Here is a 15,253-nt window from a genome sequence, read left to right as displayed (position 1 = left end):
TCATTTTGTTAAGATAATTGTGACAGAAGGATGCTGGGGAAGTAGGAGCATAGAAAGTTGCCTCTTCTGAGGTCTCATGCATTCACAGGCACATTATGAAAGAGCAGATCTTAAATTCTTAGACCTGAACCCACCATGCTAATGGAACATTATACAGCACCAGGGTGAAAAGCTACTACCAGTCCTCTTCCACCTGTGGATGTAGCCAAAGAAACAGCTGAAGACTTTGTCAGACAGCCCTTACCTCTCCATTAATGATAGCAGATTCCTGGCTCCTATCTGATGCAGCATGAACAGCAGGCAGTGCCACAGGTTTGATAGCGATCAGCTGCACCGATCCAGAAGAGGTGTCGAAGGGGTCAATGGTAGACTTGGCAATGTTATCAAAGAGAATGCCTCCTTCCTCTTCATCACTTAGGGGAACTAAAGCACATCAAACTCATTCAGCATAAAAACATGGATGTTTCTGCTGCATGTTCAAGGTGAAATTCAGTGAGCACATGCTTTAGATTAATGATGTGTTTCAGTACACTCAAGGATTAGACCTAGGAGACACTTACACTGGAAAAAAATCCCCTTAGATTACAGATAACATTATCTACTCAAAGGATTATTTGGCACTCCCTGTAAGAACTTTGATTTCCAATCTTCACTATCAAGATGGGAAAAAAAAGATAAAAAGAATGACACAAAAATTGCCAGAAATGACAAAGTCAAATGGAAAAGACATTATATGCATACACACACACATCTCTACATGTCAAGGCATCAGAAGTTACACCTGATCTAGCACAAGAGTTCAGCTGAGTTTACATCTTGTACCGCAAGGGCCACAGGCAGTCTCAAAATCTGAACAATTTTGCTACTGACTGTAGCAAAAGTTACTAATGCTAAAAAATGCCATCTGGTAAAATGAAAGTATTACTCTGTATACATGTATATGTGTGAGTGAGAAAAGATGCTTAAGAAACTGATGGTGTCCAAGTTTATGTTATTTTTTTCTGCTTTGCAAAGCAGTGCCTCAGGTGGCTGCAAGTTAAACCACTGACATTGCTTAAGAAATGAGAGAAGGCTTCTGAAAATCCTTAAAACTAAATGTATGATGAAGCATTTTGAGGTTTTGATTTTTGTATAAATGGATAACTCTCTCATACATTTGGGCCTTTTCTCCTCCAAATTTTGTTTGCAAAACTGCATCACCTTGTCAGCTGTTGAATCTTAAGCCTTTTATCCTTATTTTGAAACAAAAGAATGACTCTAAAACATGAGCACAAATTCCACAAAGACATCCTTGCAAGTATTTTTGAATAATTATGCAATTAGAGAGAAGAATGTTTGCTACCTGACAGGAGCAGAGATCCTCTGCTAAAGAACAAAGTGGTATGTTCTAAATTTATTTCCTCTGAAAATACACCCGGGTTTAATATTTAATCACTGCACAAATTACAATGGGCTTGTATAAACGCAGCAGTTCAAACAGCCAATGATTTTGAGGTTTGACATTAGTAACATAACATATGAACCCACAGAGCAAGCACATTATCTTTGTCTGTACTTGGTGTGGACTGGAGTTGACACTACTTGAGCTTTTGGGAAATATAGCTGTTAAATCACTGTCATTAAATGTTGTCCCTCTGGCTTCATGGAACTGTCCAAATACACTAGTGTCTTTAGTAGGTCTGAAATCCTCTCATCCCTCCCGGGGCTGGTCAAACATTCTGAATTTGTATGCTCACTGGAGTGTGCAGATCATGAGCCTGGCTCACTGAAATTAACTGCCAAGCTTCCACCAAGGACCATGACACCTGGACACCACATCAGCAAAATTAGATGAAGGAAGACATATTTGTCTGTCACACACTGGTTTTGAACACAACAGCATTTACTTTACAATGAGCATAACAGTGAACCATGGATGTTCTTTCCTGAGGGCATTTTGAATCAATTCAGGCCTCACATAAGTTACCAAATATGTTCTGATGTCTTGTCTGTAATTCACTGCTGAAACTTCTGTATTACAGTAACAAGATAACTCCTTTGTGACAAAGCTATCTCTAAGAGAGAAAAAGGTTGTCTGAATTGTGTTTTTCACCAACACAGATGGTCTCAAATGATGATCACAACTTAGGTGAGTCTGGGTAGTGTATCATCAGCAGTCCCAGTACCAAGAAGTTGTGGAATCCCTTCTCCTTGGCTGCCAATCTCAGCACCTGCCCAAGGCAGGTATACCCAAGAAGCCCAGTGAAGCATCAATTTGCAAACCAGGATTCTTCCCAAGTGTCTTCTGTGTACCCTAGTTCAAGGAGAAAGCACTAAGATGTGCAGATATTTTTCTACTCTGGTGTCTCAGAACTGTGCTTGCTGAGGCCTCAGCAGCAATCTCCAGCCACCCACAGAGAGCATGACTAGCTAGATGCGTGGGTTGTCTCCTCAAACCTCATTTTAGTATCAGAAAACAAGAGTTTTACTTAATTAAACAGAATTCCTCTGGCTCAGACTCACTAAGGAAAAGAAAAATAAAGGGTAAAGAGAACCACAGGCAACAGCTACCTCTGATGTTGTACTGAAGAGCACCCTCAGGATCAGCCCTCTCATCGGAGAGTGCATCTCCTGCATCTACTGCAGTAAGATTGGCATGAAAATAATAGCCAAATGGGACTAGAAACTGGAAGTATATTCCACATGAGCATAGCACTTGTTCTTTAATTGGCATTTATAACATAAAAGCAGCTTTTTTTCTATTGCACTTCTGTCCACCAAAGAGTAATGAAGAGTCTGTGATGGGCAGTTACTGGCATTGGCAGTGAACCATAAGCAAGTACTATGGAAATGTTCATCTTAGCCCCATCCTTCCCTTTTGTAGTAAACATTCTTAACCAAAGTGAGCTCAGAGAGAAGTGAGAGTCCTGGAGTATTTATTCAGGTTGAGAGCCAGTTTCAGTGAAGATCAGCATGGCACTGGTGTTTTGAAGAGCAGGACCACCACTGAAGCATTGTCTCCACATCACTGCAGCTATTACTGTATCGGATTTGCTAGGTTAGAGTTGCTGCAGGGATGCTAGGCTCCAGTTTGGGCGCAGCCGGCACTGTTTCCAGATGGCAATGCCAGCAGGTGGAGCTACCCACTCGTGCCAGCAGTCCTCTGGCTGAGGGAAAGGGGCTCTAGAGCTGCAGGTCTGAACCACGAGGAAACTGTTAGCCAGGTGGAATATTCTGGCTTTATCTGGTTACTAATTAATAGTGAAACTTTTTGAAAGTTTTAATTTTGTCATCTTAAAGTTTTAATATGAGGGACCCTATTCTGTCTACCTTGCCTTTCCTTCTCCCTCACAAATAAACATTTGTTAGAAGGGAGGAAAGGACCAAAATACTGAGTTGCAAAAAAGCATTAGGAAATTTAAGTTACTTTTGGATCAAGTAACCTCCCAGCAAAACAGCAAAACATATGTGCTGTCCTGCTCAGTAGTAACTGTCCAGTTTGGGAAGTCCTCAGGAAAAGAATGGCATTGATGGGGAAGAGCTCCTAAAGCCAAAACCTGGAAACACTCCCAGCCAGGTAGATGTGCTCTGGCTTTTCTTAGTTTTTTTCCATGAAGCATTTTCCAAATTTCCAAAGATGTACTTTGTGTGAATGGACTGCAAACACTGTAACCACACCTATAATACAAAGCTACACTTTGACAAAGAGCAAAATATGCCACAGATCTAAAAGGCTATCTCCTTAGGAAAGAGCCTCTGTATCAGTATTTCAAACAGAAATCCTGGTTTCTGAATGTAAATTCCTAATGGGGAAGTAGTTTTTGGTTCAGAGGAAAATCTATATATAGCTATATAGCAACAAACTATAATTTTTGTACACCATCTTAATAACTGAATTTCTCAGATAACTTTCTCCAGAAAGGTATGAAAAAGAGCCCTTAGCAATAAAGAAGCAGATGCTTCTCAAAGAGTTTATCAGCCTGTAAAGTAAATACACGTAAAACAGCAACAGTATCTGAACTTACTCAGGGCTGAAATACCTCTCTATAAGATACTGCAGTACAACAGAAAACCGTGAGTACACACCCTTCCTCTCCAAAATACATCTAGCTATAAGACAGTGCAACTCTAAGCCCTTCATGAAAAGCACAGATATATTTTCAGAGAAGCAGACAGCTTACAGACTAATGGAAGAAGATCATGATTCCTCCAGGATATGATTTTCTCATATGCAAAGTTTGCTAAATGCCAGGCCAGGTGTCTGAGGTGCTGCAGTCCCTGATTTGCCTGGGATCCTGAAATAGGAGTTACCTGAGGTCACTGCAGATCTCTAAACTGACACTGGCAGTTTTTATGAAACCGTGTACATAAAATGCCTACTCTTCTATCAGCTACTTGTTACATTCACTTTTTATGAACATTTCTTGTCCCTACAAGAAGAAGCAAAGACATTTTTCCCTGTGGGTACATCATCGTCTGCCTCAGTCATATCTGCCTCAACTATTTATCAAAGTCTTTCAAAGAGAGACCAAGTATTTCATAATGTTTATACAGAATCCATCAGACTCTTTTCTTGGCTGGCACTTCAGTAACACCATCCTGGGCATGTTTAATAATTAAAACCCAATTATTTAACTGACAAGGATGATGACTATAGGAAGAAGATAGGAAAGGTATGGGAACATACTGCTCTTCAAGAAAGCCTTGCTTCTTTGCAGAAATAGTTTTCTGTTTTCACAATAAAACCCTACATTTGCCTTCTTTGGTGCTGACAACCATCCACCCTACTACTGGATCTGATGGCATGAACATCTACACACTCTTTGCACTGCTGCTTGGAGGAAAACTACCATCAGACTCAATTAAGTGACAGAATAAAGCTCATCCGGAGGGGAAGGCAGACATAAATTAAGAAATACTTAATTGCACAGCCACCTGCAGATCTCAGTTCCTTTGGAGTTCTGCTCTATCAAGCACCTTAGCAACACAGGATAAGGTATTTTCTTGCCATGAGAAAATCAATCAAAAAGTCTGGCTCGAAAAGAAAAACAAAAAGAAAAAAAACACAGGCCAAAAATATCTTTTCCATTTTTCTATGCAAATTCTACCATGTCTGTGAATACAGCACCTGGGTGGCCCCACTCATGTGGTATGGACAGCTTGGAGGGGGGCTGTTTTTCTCCCACTCTCTCTCCAAGAAAAGAGGTGGGGGAGCACTGACACCTTTTGCTTTTGTAGGAGTGTGAAGAAGCTTAGAAACATGGGTCAGAAGTTCACAGAATAGGTTACAACCCTTCGGCTGCCTCTGGGAAACCAAGTGGAGAAGGCAGCAGGAAATGGCATTGGCTACATCTGAAATAAAAGGAAGGGGTCACTGTCACCAGCAGGATGCTAGCAGGGTCACAGTGCTCTCTATATTTAAAACAACACAGGCAACAACAACAAAAGAATAGATAATGGGGGAAAATGCAAACAGTTTAAAGAAATATTAGGCTATTAAAAAATAAATACATTTTTAAAAATCAGTGTATTAAGCTTCTGGGAGGTTCCAGGACAATAGTATTTGGTACCAGCATGAGAGATTCCAGTGAGCAAATGGATTTTCTTAAATGTCAGGAACTTACTCCAGGAAAGCCTAGGAGCTTTTACTGTGAAGGGGTGAATAGTTAGATTGAGATCCACCCTAATTTGTACTTCACCCCACCCAGCACAGAAAGGGCAGATGAAGACTGTTGGATGTTTGCTGGGATACACCAGATGTTCCAGCTAACTCTGTCGAAGCAGACTGCTACTAGATTCAATTCCTGTTGCCATATTTCATTTTCATTGGAGTCACTACAGACAACTGCTCAAATTCAGAAATGCTGGCTCATATGCTGAGCTGCCACATTGGACACTGTGAAAGCTTGTGGCCCACACTTCTGAGAATAAAGGGGGCAGTGTATCATAGCTTGGCTGAGTTACACCCAAAAATCCCTTTGATTTTAGCTAAGCCAATAATACAGCCAAGATTTCCTCCTTAGTACTTTCTCACTTTGTCCCTGCAGACAGCCACTTTTCAGAGATCTCCACAAAGACCAGAAAGAAAAGAGAATAAAAAATGTATATGCCAGTTTCTTCTTGGGCAGAGAAACTGATAGTCTTAGAGACTGATATTTTAAAAAGGAGTGAGGCCCTTGACTGAACGACTTTGAAATGCCACATCTGTTTTTGAAGACAAGGTCCCACTCCTTGGAAGATGATCAGTGTTGCAGCTGGGATTCCTAGGAGGAGGGAAGGAAGGGGTTTTGCACACAGAAGTTTGGCTCTTTGGGAATGCTGCTTGTGCATCTCTAACTGTGATGCATGACCTTTTGTGATGATGAGTTTCAAGTACAAAACTGGGCTCAACTACATGGCTTCTCAGCCCAAAAGGTGTGGATTCATTGCTAGCAGTTCTTGATGAAGCACAAGTGAAGTTTTTGTTTTTCTCTAAACAAAGAAGCAATCATGCCCTCCTGAAGATGCCAAGGGGAAGGCTGCAAGATCAAGCACTTAAAGACTGGAAAAACAATCTATTGAACTTTTACTGGCTCCATTTTGTGAGGAGATGGTGAAAGGAAGCAATTTCCTGTAGGCTGCTATAGTTCTTGTGAGTTCAGCTTTTTGCTTCTCCCTGAATGATGTTTGGCCTAATAAAGCAATAGGTGAAAGTGCTAATATCCTGTTGCTCTCTTCCACACTCTTACAAACACATCTCGGAAACTGCCAATATCTCTGTTGGCTGATTCATTCATCTCACAGTCCTCTATTATATGTGAGTGGGCTCTTTAAAAAAAATAAGTAAGTCTTTTTTAAAGTGCCCCAATAAATGAAATTGCAGTTCATCAACTTTTAGAAAGGAAACTCTCTAATAAATACTGCTAAGTGTTTTCCAAGAACATGAGAAAAAACAATTAGTCTCTTACCAAGGTTTATCACAGTGTAATACAAAGAGATATTTCATATTTGCCTTAGAAATAAGGCTCAACTGAAGGGTTCTCCTGATCCTCCAAATCATGAGGTCCTTAAGCCAAGCCTGTCAGTTTGTGATGGTTTCACATTGTACACTCTCAGCCCTGACATACTCCATTTGGAGTCAATTCTGATACAAGCCACATAGAGTTTATCTACTGAGGTAACAACCAGTGCTGTCATTTTTCTGTGTAACTAAATGTCAGCAAGAAATAGAATCTAAAATTGGTCTGTAACTATGGCAACTAATGAGCCATTCTAACTTGGAGTCCCCGAATCAAACATGTGACCATCAAGGGATTCATTCCAGTTTTAAGATGCTGTTTTTCAAAGCAGAAAACATGCTGCTGCTTTTGCTGACATGCGCACTAGAGCTGTCAGCCTACAACCAAGCTAGAGAGCCGCTGCAGCTTCAGACAAACAAGTAGGAGAAAAGCAGCTTCTTTCTTAAACTGGAAGGAAGAGCAGCCAACATACTCTGTGGATGCTAATCGCCCTGGATATAGATAAAACCCTGAAAAAAGAACAAAATATGAGATGACAAGAGTGTGTGTTATCATAGCACTGGGGAACAAAGCGTGAGCTCCACAATGAACAGTAATGGGTGCCTTGGGTTTTGTTGTTTTAATTTCAATAGATATTTCAGATCATGTAAGCCAAAAACATACCTGCAGATAAATATGAGAATAAATGTGGGGCCAGCTCTGGTAAGGGGCAGGCTATTTCATCTCCTGTGACCATATCTTCCTCCTCAGAAGTTGTTCTGAAAGGGTCATTTCAGGAAAATCTCCTAAACATATCTTAAAAGATATGCCTACAGTGAAAAAGTCCCTGTCTCTTTACCAGGGACTCTTTATCCCTCTTTATATCTGTGCCTGGAAACTCTGTAGGGCCATGGCAGCTAAGTGAAAGAAATTCCTCTATAAGCAGCTGAAGTCTCTACCAGGAGGGGTCTGCAGCTAAGGTGTTTCAAGCACAAGCTCATTCAAAGTCAGAACGCTCAGACATAAACAGCCTCCCTGTTCCATATTTTGTATAAATTCTGTACTAGTAGTTTTTAAGTGGGCAAGAAGCTGAAATTATAATGACTTTCAGATTTCAAATAAAGGATCAGTGCTCCCTTATAGTGCATTGACAGGCTTTTTTAAGCAGTTCAGATCAGAAGAATGGATGTTAGGTGTTAGTCAAATAACTGTAAGTTGTTAGCAATTTTCTGTAAAGATTTAAAGCCTAATGAGACAAACCAAAAAAACCACTTTTACTCAATTATTTTGCCTACACATGTAAACATCACTTGACACAGTATTTGAATAGGGTTCCTGGGTAGAGAAGGAAAAAAAACCAACAGCATAAATTACAGCTTTTAGCTCTGAAAACCATAAATATTGTTGTCTCATAAAATGAGCTACATTTGAATGGCTGAGAAAATAATTATGACCCTTGAAACAGTGAACTATGGAAATATTGTTATGCTGTCTATGAAAGAAAAAAGAAACCAACAGACCTCTTTGAGAACAACTAGTGAGAATACTTAGCATTACAGGTCTGGAGTGATCAGGGAAGTGACAAGTCTGTCAGAAGAAAGCAGTACTGGTGACAAACACAACAGATTAACAACTGCAGTTCTCTGTGTGATAAACCTTAGTGAAGCTGATTTAACTACAGACTACTACACTTACATCGATCATACAGTCCCCACAAGGTGCAATACTCGCTGGTACATGAATGGAAAGAGCAGAGGACACGAATTCTCAGTATGATTTTTCTGCATGGAGCAGAGGCCATCTGTGGTGCTTTGTATCTGTCTCTGCATCTCCCCGTATTCCTGCTAATGCAGCAAAGCCTTTGTGTGGCACTTCAGTATTAGGCATAATTATCATCAAGAGATTATATTATATGATACCAGGTTTTCCATTAGAATGTTCCATAAAAGTTATTCAGATGACTTACTGGAGAAAGGAGGAAAGATCTACATTAAGATTCCCTCTTTACCTGAGTTCTTCCATCCACACATTTTTAAAATAATGATGGGCTTATATTCTTGACAGCAACTGACATGATCACATCCAGTTCAATTCCTTTGAAAAGGAAGTGATCACTTGGTTCAGCCACAGTATTTCTATTCATATGAAAAATATTGATGTGGAAGCAAAACTATAACTCAGGAGAAAGAGGCAGAGAGAGAGACAAAAGAAAAGCAAGTCGCGAGGTCACCACCATCAGCCAAGGGCATGTGAAAAACACATGGTGTGACATCCAAGGTGCATTAGGAAAAGCTGACTGTTAATAACAACAAAAAGGTATGAGGAGGATGGTAAGAGATGGGAAGTTAAAGCTCTGTAGGTCTCACTTTCTCAAATTATTTTTTACCCAGTTAAATCTCTTCATCAGATCTGGGCCAGCTTAGCAATAACAGTAATGGAAATTAATATCTTAGAGCTCTACACAGGCAAAAAACTGTACAACCTGTCCACCTACTAAGTAGCATCATGTCTTTGTTAGTTTACTGGGGTTTTAAAAAAAAATAAGAAAGGAAAGAAAAGAAAAGCAGAAAGAGAAAGAAGAAAAAGAAAGAGAGAAAGAAAAGGAAAAGGAAAAGGAAAAGGAAAAGGAAAAGGAAAAGGAAAAGGAAAAGGAAAAGGAAAAGGAAAAGGAAAAGGAAAAGGAAAAGGAAAAGGAAAAGGAAAAGGAAAAGGAAAAGGAAAAGGAAAAGGAAAAGGAAAAGGAAAAGGAAGAGGAAAAGGAAGAGGAAAAGGAAAAGGAAAAGGAAAAGGAAAAGGAAAAGGAAAAGGAAAAAAGAAGAAGAAGAAAAAGAGAACTTGCAAAGGCCCATACAAAGCAAACACCATACTGCTTCACATGAGGTTGAGAAACAGAGCAGTAAAGGGGAAAACAAACAAAAAAAAACCACCATAAACCAAAAGCAGCTCCAAACAGAAGCTGCCTAAGTACTGCTGAAGGTACAGGATGATGGTTTCAATACAGCTGGTGCCTGTGTAGGTAGAGCTACAGGGGTGACCACAAGCAGCTTTAGCAAGAACCACTTCTCACCATTTCTCTTCCTTCCTTCATCTTTCGTCACTTTTTGCGGTGCCATTACTTTCTGGAGGGAGCTCCGGCTGGAGCTGGGCTTTCCGGACCCATTGCTGAGGATGGAGCCATTCTGACTTGGGGACCGGCTGCAAGTAACCATAGCAACAAGGGAGGATGTAAGTTCTTCCTTGTAAACTTCATTTCAAGGTTATTTCATTTGCACAGTTTGCATCACTGAGTTTTCAAGTTTGTTTTTGTACCAAAAGGAGACAGAACATAAACTGCACCCAGAAAAATGGTAAAGGCAGGAGCACAGCAACACAGGAGAAAACAACTTCTCCATTAGCTCAGGACTGATGGGCATCTTAGTGGCATCACAAGTAAACACTTCTCATGCACAGCCCCCACAATGACAGAAACAGTACTGCAGAGGACAAAAAAAAAAAAATCCTGTTATCAATTCAGTGTCATTTATGCAGCTAAAATAAAGCAGCCTTTTGTTTTTATATATATAGCTAAACTAATCCCTTCAGCATTTAGCCTGCATTTACGCTCAACTGTTCTGTCAGCCACAATGCAAAATTCACTCACTTTACACATACACACAATGAAAATTCTTTTTTCCACATAACATGGCTCAGTCAATACCACTATTCACTGAAACTCCTGAGAAAAATGCTTCCTTTACTGAGCTGTTGTCTATCCTCTCCCTGAAACTGATCCCTGCAGAGGGTGAGGAGGTGGAGTAGAGCAGAACCACTTTGAGCATTCAGTTCCAACAAGGAACAAGTACAGAAATGAGCATCAGAACTGCACTGAGAGCAAGCTCTCAGCAGAAATTCTCTCCCTTTCAGGGTGGGCAAATTACTCAAATCCTAATGCACAAGTTGGGAAAAACAGGCCAAAGTAGAAAATGTTAAATCAGATGTTACTCCACATCTAGACAAGGTGTCATACTGTTTCTACACATGAAAATTGCCACAATGGGGAAAACTATCTGCAGGACTCACAGAGATCCTCATGGACCTCTCTGATCGGTCACTGAGTTGTCACAGCCAACAACAGGATAATGCAAAGAAAAATGGACTTAATAGCAAGGAAAAAAAGTCAGTTCAAGTTCTATTGCTGTCACAATGGCTTTATGTCCAGAAAATGGCATTAAAGCAAAACAACTATAAATACCACCCTGTAAATTATTGCCAACACTACATTGCCAGCTTGAAACACTCCTTTACCTCCAGTTCTGAGCGTCCTGTCTGATGTAAGCAGGGAGCATTTACTGTGCTCAAGGACCGGACAGGAAGGGACAAGCATGAGGAAAGTAATTCTTAGGGACTCTCTTTTGAAGGTGGAAATACATAACATTTGAGACAGGCTCTTTGGAGGTACAGAACTTTAGGAGAACTTAGCACATAACCCAGCTCAGCCCAGCCTCAGAATTTTCTTGTGACTTGCTACTAAGTATAAATTTTCTTGAAAAGTAGCATTTCTACCCTATAAACCTCTCTGTCACCAGTAATGAATAATCCCAACCCAGGAAAAATATTCGTCCAGGGACAGAACAACACCTGATGAAAATTTGCTCCACTTGGGAACAAGGAAGAGAAGTGCACACAGACAGCTTGCACAGTGATTTCTGGAGCCACTAATCTGAATATTCATCCTTTTTAAGTGGCCATTGTATTATTAACTGTGAAGTTTCCTTCAGAGGTAGTATCAGAGAAGCTATTCCAATCGGTTACCAGGCATTTCATGGCAGTCTGATTTAAATTGACCTTTCCAGGCTGCAAAGTAGCCTGGATGAAAGAGCAAACACATAAAGGTCAAGAAATATTTCTTCATCTTCGGTAACTATTATATTCCATCCACAGACACAGCTCCTGGGAATGGAAAAAGTCTGAAATTCTGCATGTTCTCACTTACTCAAGTCGTCGCTCTGAAGCAGCTCTTGGTTATTTGCTTAGAAAGGCACCAAGGTTCAACATACTTTATAATGAGAGCAACTTCCCTGTGAATTCCTGCATCAAATTTACTTACCAAAGTTTGTTTAAAATTCTGCAGGTTAACCAGAGGAGGCTTTCTGTGCTCATTCAAATGACTGAGCAAAGTGATTAATCACTTTTGTTAGAGGACTAATTAATAGTGCTGGTTTACATTTTGTGTCCATATTTACACATGGCAATGGAGAGGCTTTGAAATCTTTTACAGAACAGTTTCAGCAATTACTTAACCTATGAAGGTCCAGCACCAGCAACCACAGCTGGTGTCACAGTCATCTTCCATTTGTCATTTCATCAGAGGACAGAAGACTTCAAAAGGAACAAGTGCTGTTTGGTTCACACAGACTGTCATGATTAGAGTGATTTATGGTGTGAGCAACACACCACCAACATTAAAGGGCAGAATAACAGTTTACATCCAAACCCAGTGAAGTGGTCACAGGAACCAGGGGAGTTCTCAGCTGGCTTGCTCTTCTCAATTAGTACTCCTTTCAGACAGCTCTCTCCATATTCCAGGTGACTTACTACACAACCACAGAAATTTGCCACACCAGATACCAGCCCAGTATCCTTCTGCTTCCATTTTTTTGTAAGGAAAACCTAATCTTACTACTAATGGGAAGGTCGGCAGCACCAGGTCCTCCGGCCCTGTGCTGTGTGGCCTGATGCCTTCCAGCACGGCACCTCTTGCAGATGGCTGCAGTGTGAACCCGCAGAGGATACCGCAATATTTTGCCAAGTTTTCTAAGCTTTTCCATTACTGCAGAGGGGCAAACACCATTGTGCATTGACAAATACTAAACAAGGTGACTCAGCTGTGAAGATCTGATGTTCTACAGGATTTCTCTGCACTAGGCAGATACTACTAATTTAGGTTATCAAGTCCCTTCAAGAGGCAAGGACTGTGTAATGTTGGTGAACTGCACAACAGCTGTTACCTCTGGTCTGTAGGCTCTTTAGCTCACAGTTTTATTTTCCTCTCTTCCTTTCGGTATTATTCTTCAGCAACAAAAAGCTGACAACCCTCTAAGTTAATTTCAAGTAGAGCAGGTCAAGGGAAAATGGTCTTGAAGCATGCAAAACAGCTGGGATAAAGGGATAATCTGCTCTCCTTGTCTAAAGTGACCAAGATAAGAAATAACGACCTTCAGCTATTCTGATGATGATTAAGGGCAGACATGAAGTAAAACCTTATTCCACCCCTCCACAGAAACACAACAGTCCATACCTTTTCCTGGTTTCATTGGATTTGGCAGTTTTGATGGTGCTCCCATCCTGAGTAACTTCTCTCTCCTGAGAGGAAGGAGCATCTCTAACTGGAAGTGGAAGTACAACAGTCTCCTGAGTTACAGGTAGAACCTCATCTTCAGCTCCCTGCTGACCTAAGTGTTGCTTGGCATAGTCAAAGCCTTGTACTGGCTGTAAAAAAAAAAAGTTGGGAGGGGGAGCAGAAAACATACATTTCCAGCATGCATCATATCTGAACATAAAATTCCCACTTCATTATAACATTTTCCAACACCCCTTAACTTCTTTAATTACGTGACAGAATAGAAATGTGAATATATCTAGATTGCCATAAGAATACCCAACAACAAACCAATTTATTGTTTTTAAACATGATTAGTTAGTATAAAACTGATCTTGGCTAACCTTTCTTTACCCTGTTGTAACATCCCTGGAAACTCCTTTAACAGACAATGGAATAATGAGCATACAGAAGAAAAACACAGCAGGGAGAAGAATAAGAACATACAGAAAACAGAAAACTTTCTCTGACAAAACCCTTTGTGTTTCCTAAGAGGGTGGGAGTAATTTATTCCAAATCAAGACAAAGCAAAAAAGGCACATAAAGTTTCACAGGCAAAAGGATCTTTTTCACATCAGTGAAATTATATTTCTCCTGCCTTGCCAGTTGCCTACTGGGAAGGCTGTTATTGACTTCACTTGTTTCTCTTAGGAAGCAGCATTTGCAAGAGCCTTGCAGCAAGGCAGCTGAGGGCCCTGTGCCCAGCCTCTCCCACCCCAAAGCCCAGCCAGGCTTTCCCTGCTGCCTCTGTAAGGAACAAGTAGAACGTACACATGCCTTCTGGGCAAAGCAGCCACCAAAAGGTGGATTCTCTCAATGGAAAAATTAAAGCATTTATGCAAACCTTACCTTTGCAAATTGCATTTTTTATTGCAAAAATAGGAAAGAAAAGGGGAAAAAATGAAAAATAAATTACTCAAATAAATTCCTGACCACATTTGGGGAAAAAAAATGGAACACAACATTCTTGCCATACTTAATTGAATGAATTTATCGAAGACTGCAAGGATACTCTTCCTGAAGTACAAAGACTACTGGCAGAATGCTAAAAAAGCACCATAAAACACTTCAAAAGATGAGCACTGGTGATTTTAACCCTCCTTTGAGAAACACATCAGAATAAAACAGTTAACAACTGAATAGTTTCTCTCAGGTTCCTATCACATTGACATTGAATATTTTAGTTCTGCAAGAAAATCAGCTGCATAAAAAATTTGCTGATCATACTGAAAAAGGATCAGCTCTGAAAGAACATTTTCTCTTACTCTGTGCCTTATTAAATCTGGCCTATAGCTAAAACACAAATAATCATAGGTGATCTCAGTTGAAAAATAATGGAGCTGTTTTCTATTTACAAAAACCAAAACACATGCTTTTTGGTTATGGGGATCTGCATCATATTCCCAGTCTCCTGTTTGAGCTGAGGCTGATGATTTCTAATGAGCTCACATACTTCAGTATTCCTCTCAATAGCAGCTCCAGTGCACTAAGGAGACATTCACTGGGCTAATGCTGGTTTGGGAGAGCAGACATCTCTGCACAGTATCACAATGAAACTTGCAACATATCAGAGAAATGTCAATTCACCATCACCACCTCATGGCAAGTCATGACAGCGTTGCCCCTGACAGAGCCTTCTACTTTTCCCCCTCTGAAGTCAGGGAACCGCCAAAGCAGCCACCAAATTAGCTTAAGGGAGGAAATTAAGGAAAGGAAAGAAATGATGAAAGGGGAAGGAGAAGCTGTGTGAAGGACAGCGAGAAAGAACTATTTCACAGCATTCTGGATTGTTTTTCAACAAAATAATGTTTTTTAACTTTATTGTCTATATTAAGTGTTAGTCAAGACTAACAGAATAGCTAAGTCAGTTACTTCTCCCTCCCTGCCTTTGAAAGAGCAGAAGTTACAACTTATACTTTATAGTAAAAAAACAAAACCA

At 40.3% G+C, this 15,253-nt stretch overlaps 1 protein-coding gene across 7 annotated transcripts in view; it reads right to left on the bottom strand.

Annotated features, from left to right (window-relative positions):
• Positions 1-15,253, bottom strand: part of KIAA1549L (KIAA1549 like) — a 113,195-nt gene that overhangs the window by 23,815 nt on the left and 74,127 nt on the right. For all 7 annotated transcript variants that reach the window (XR_010988498.1, XM_068147892.1, XM_068147888.1 and 4 more), the window contains exons 12-14: positions 13,234-13,424; positions 10,024-10,151; positions 245-423 (exon numbers count right to left, since the gene is read on the bottom strand). Coding sequence is in view for 6 of the 7 variants with exons in the window: in XM_068147892.1 (XP_068003993.1) it covers positions 245-423; positions 10,024-10,151; positions 13,234-13,424 (498 nt within the window). In the remaining variant the exon portion in view is untranslated. The remainder of the gene's footprint in view (positions 1-244; positions 424-10,023; positions 10,152-13,233; positions 13,425-15,253) is intronic.

This window comes from Melanerpes formicivorus, unplaced genomic scaffold (assembly GCF_026170545.1).
Source record: "Melanerpes formicivorus ecotype bairdi unplaced genomic scaffold, bMelFor1.0.p_v2 SCAF_16, whole genome shotgun sequence".
In the NCBI taxonomy this organism is placed as follows: Eukaryota; Metazoa; Chordata; class Aves; order Piciformes; family Picidae; genus Melanerpes; species Melanerpes formicivorus.
Note: the sequence above shows the minus strand (reverse complement) of the source record. Positions and strands in the feature narration are given on the sequence as shown.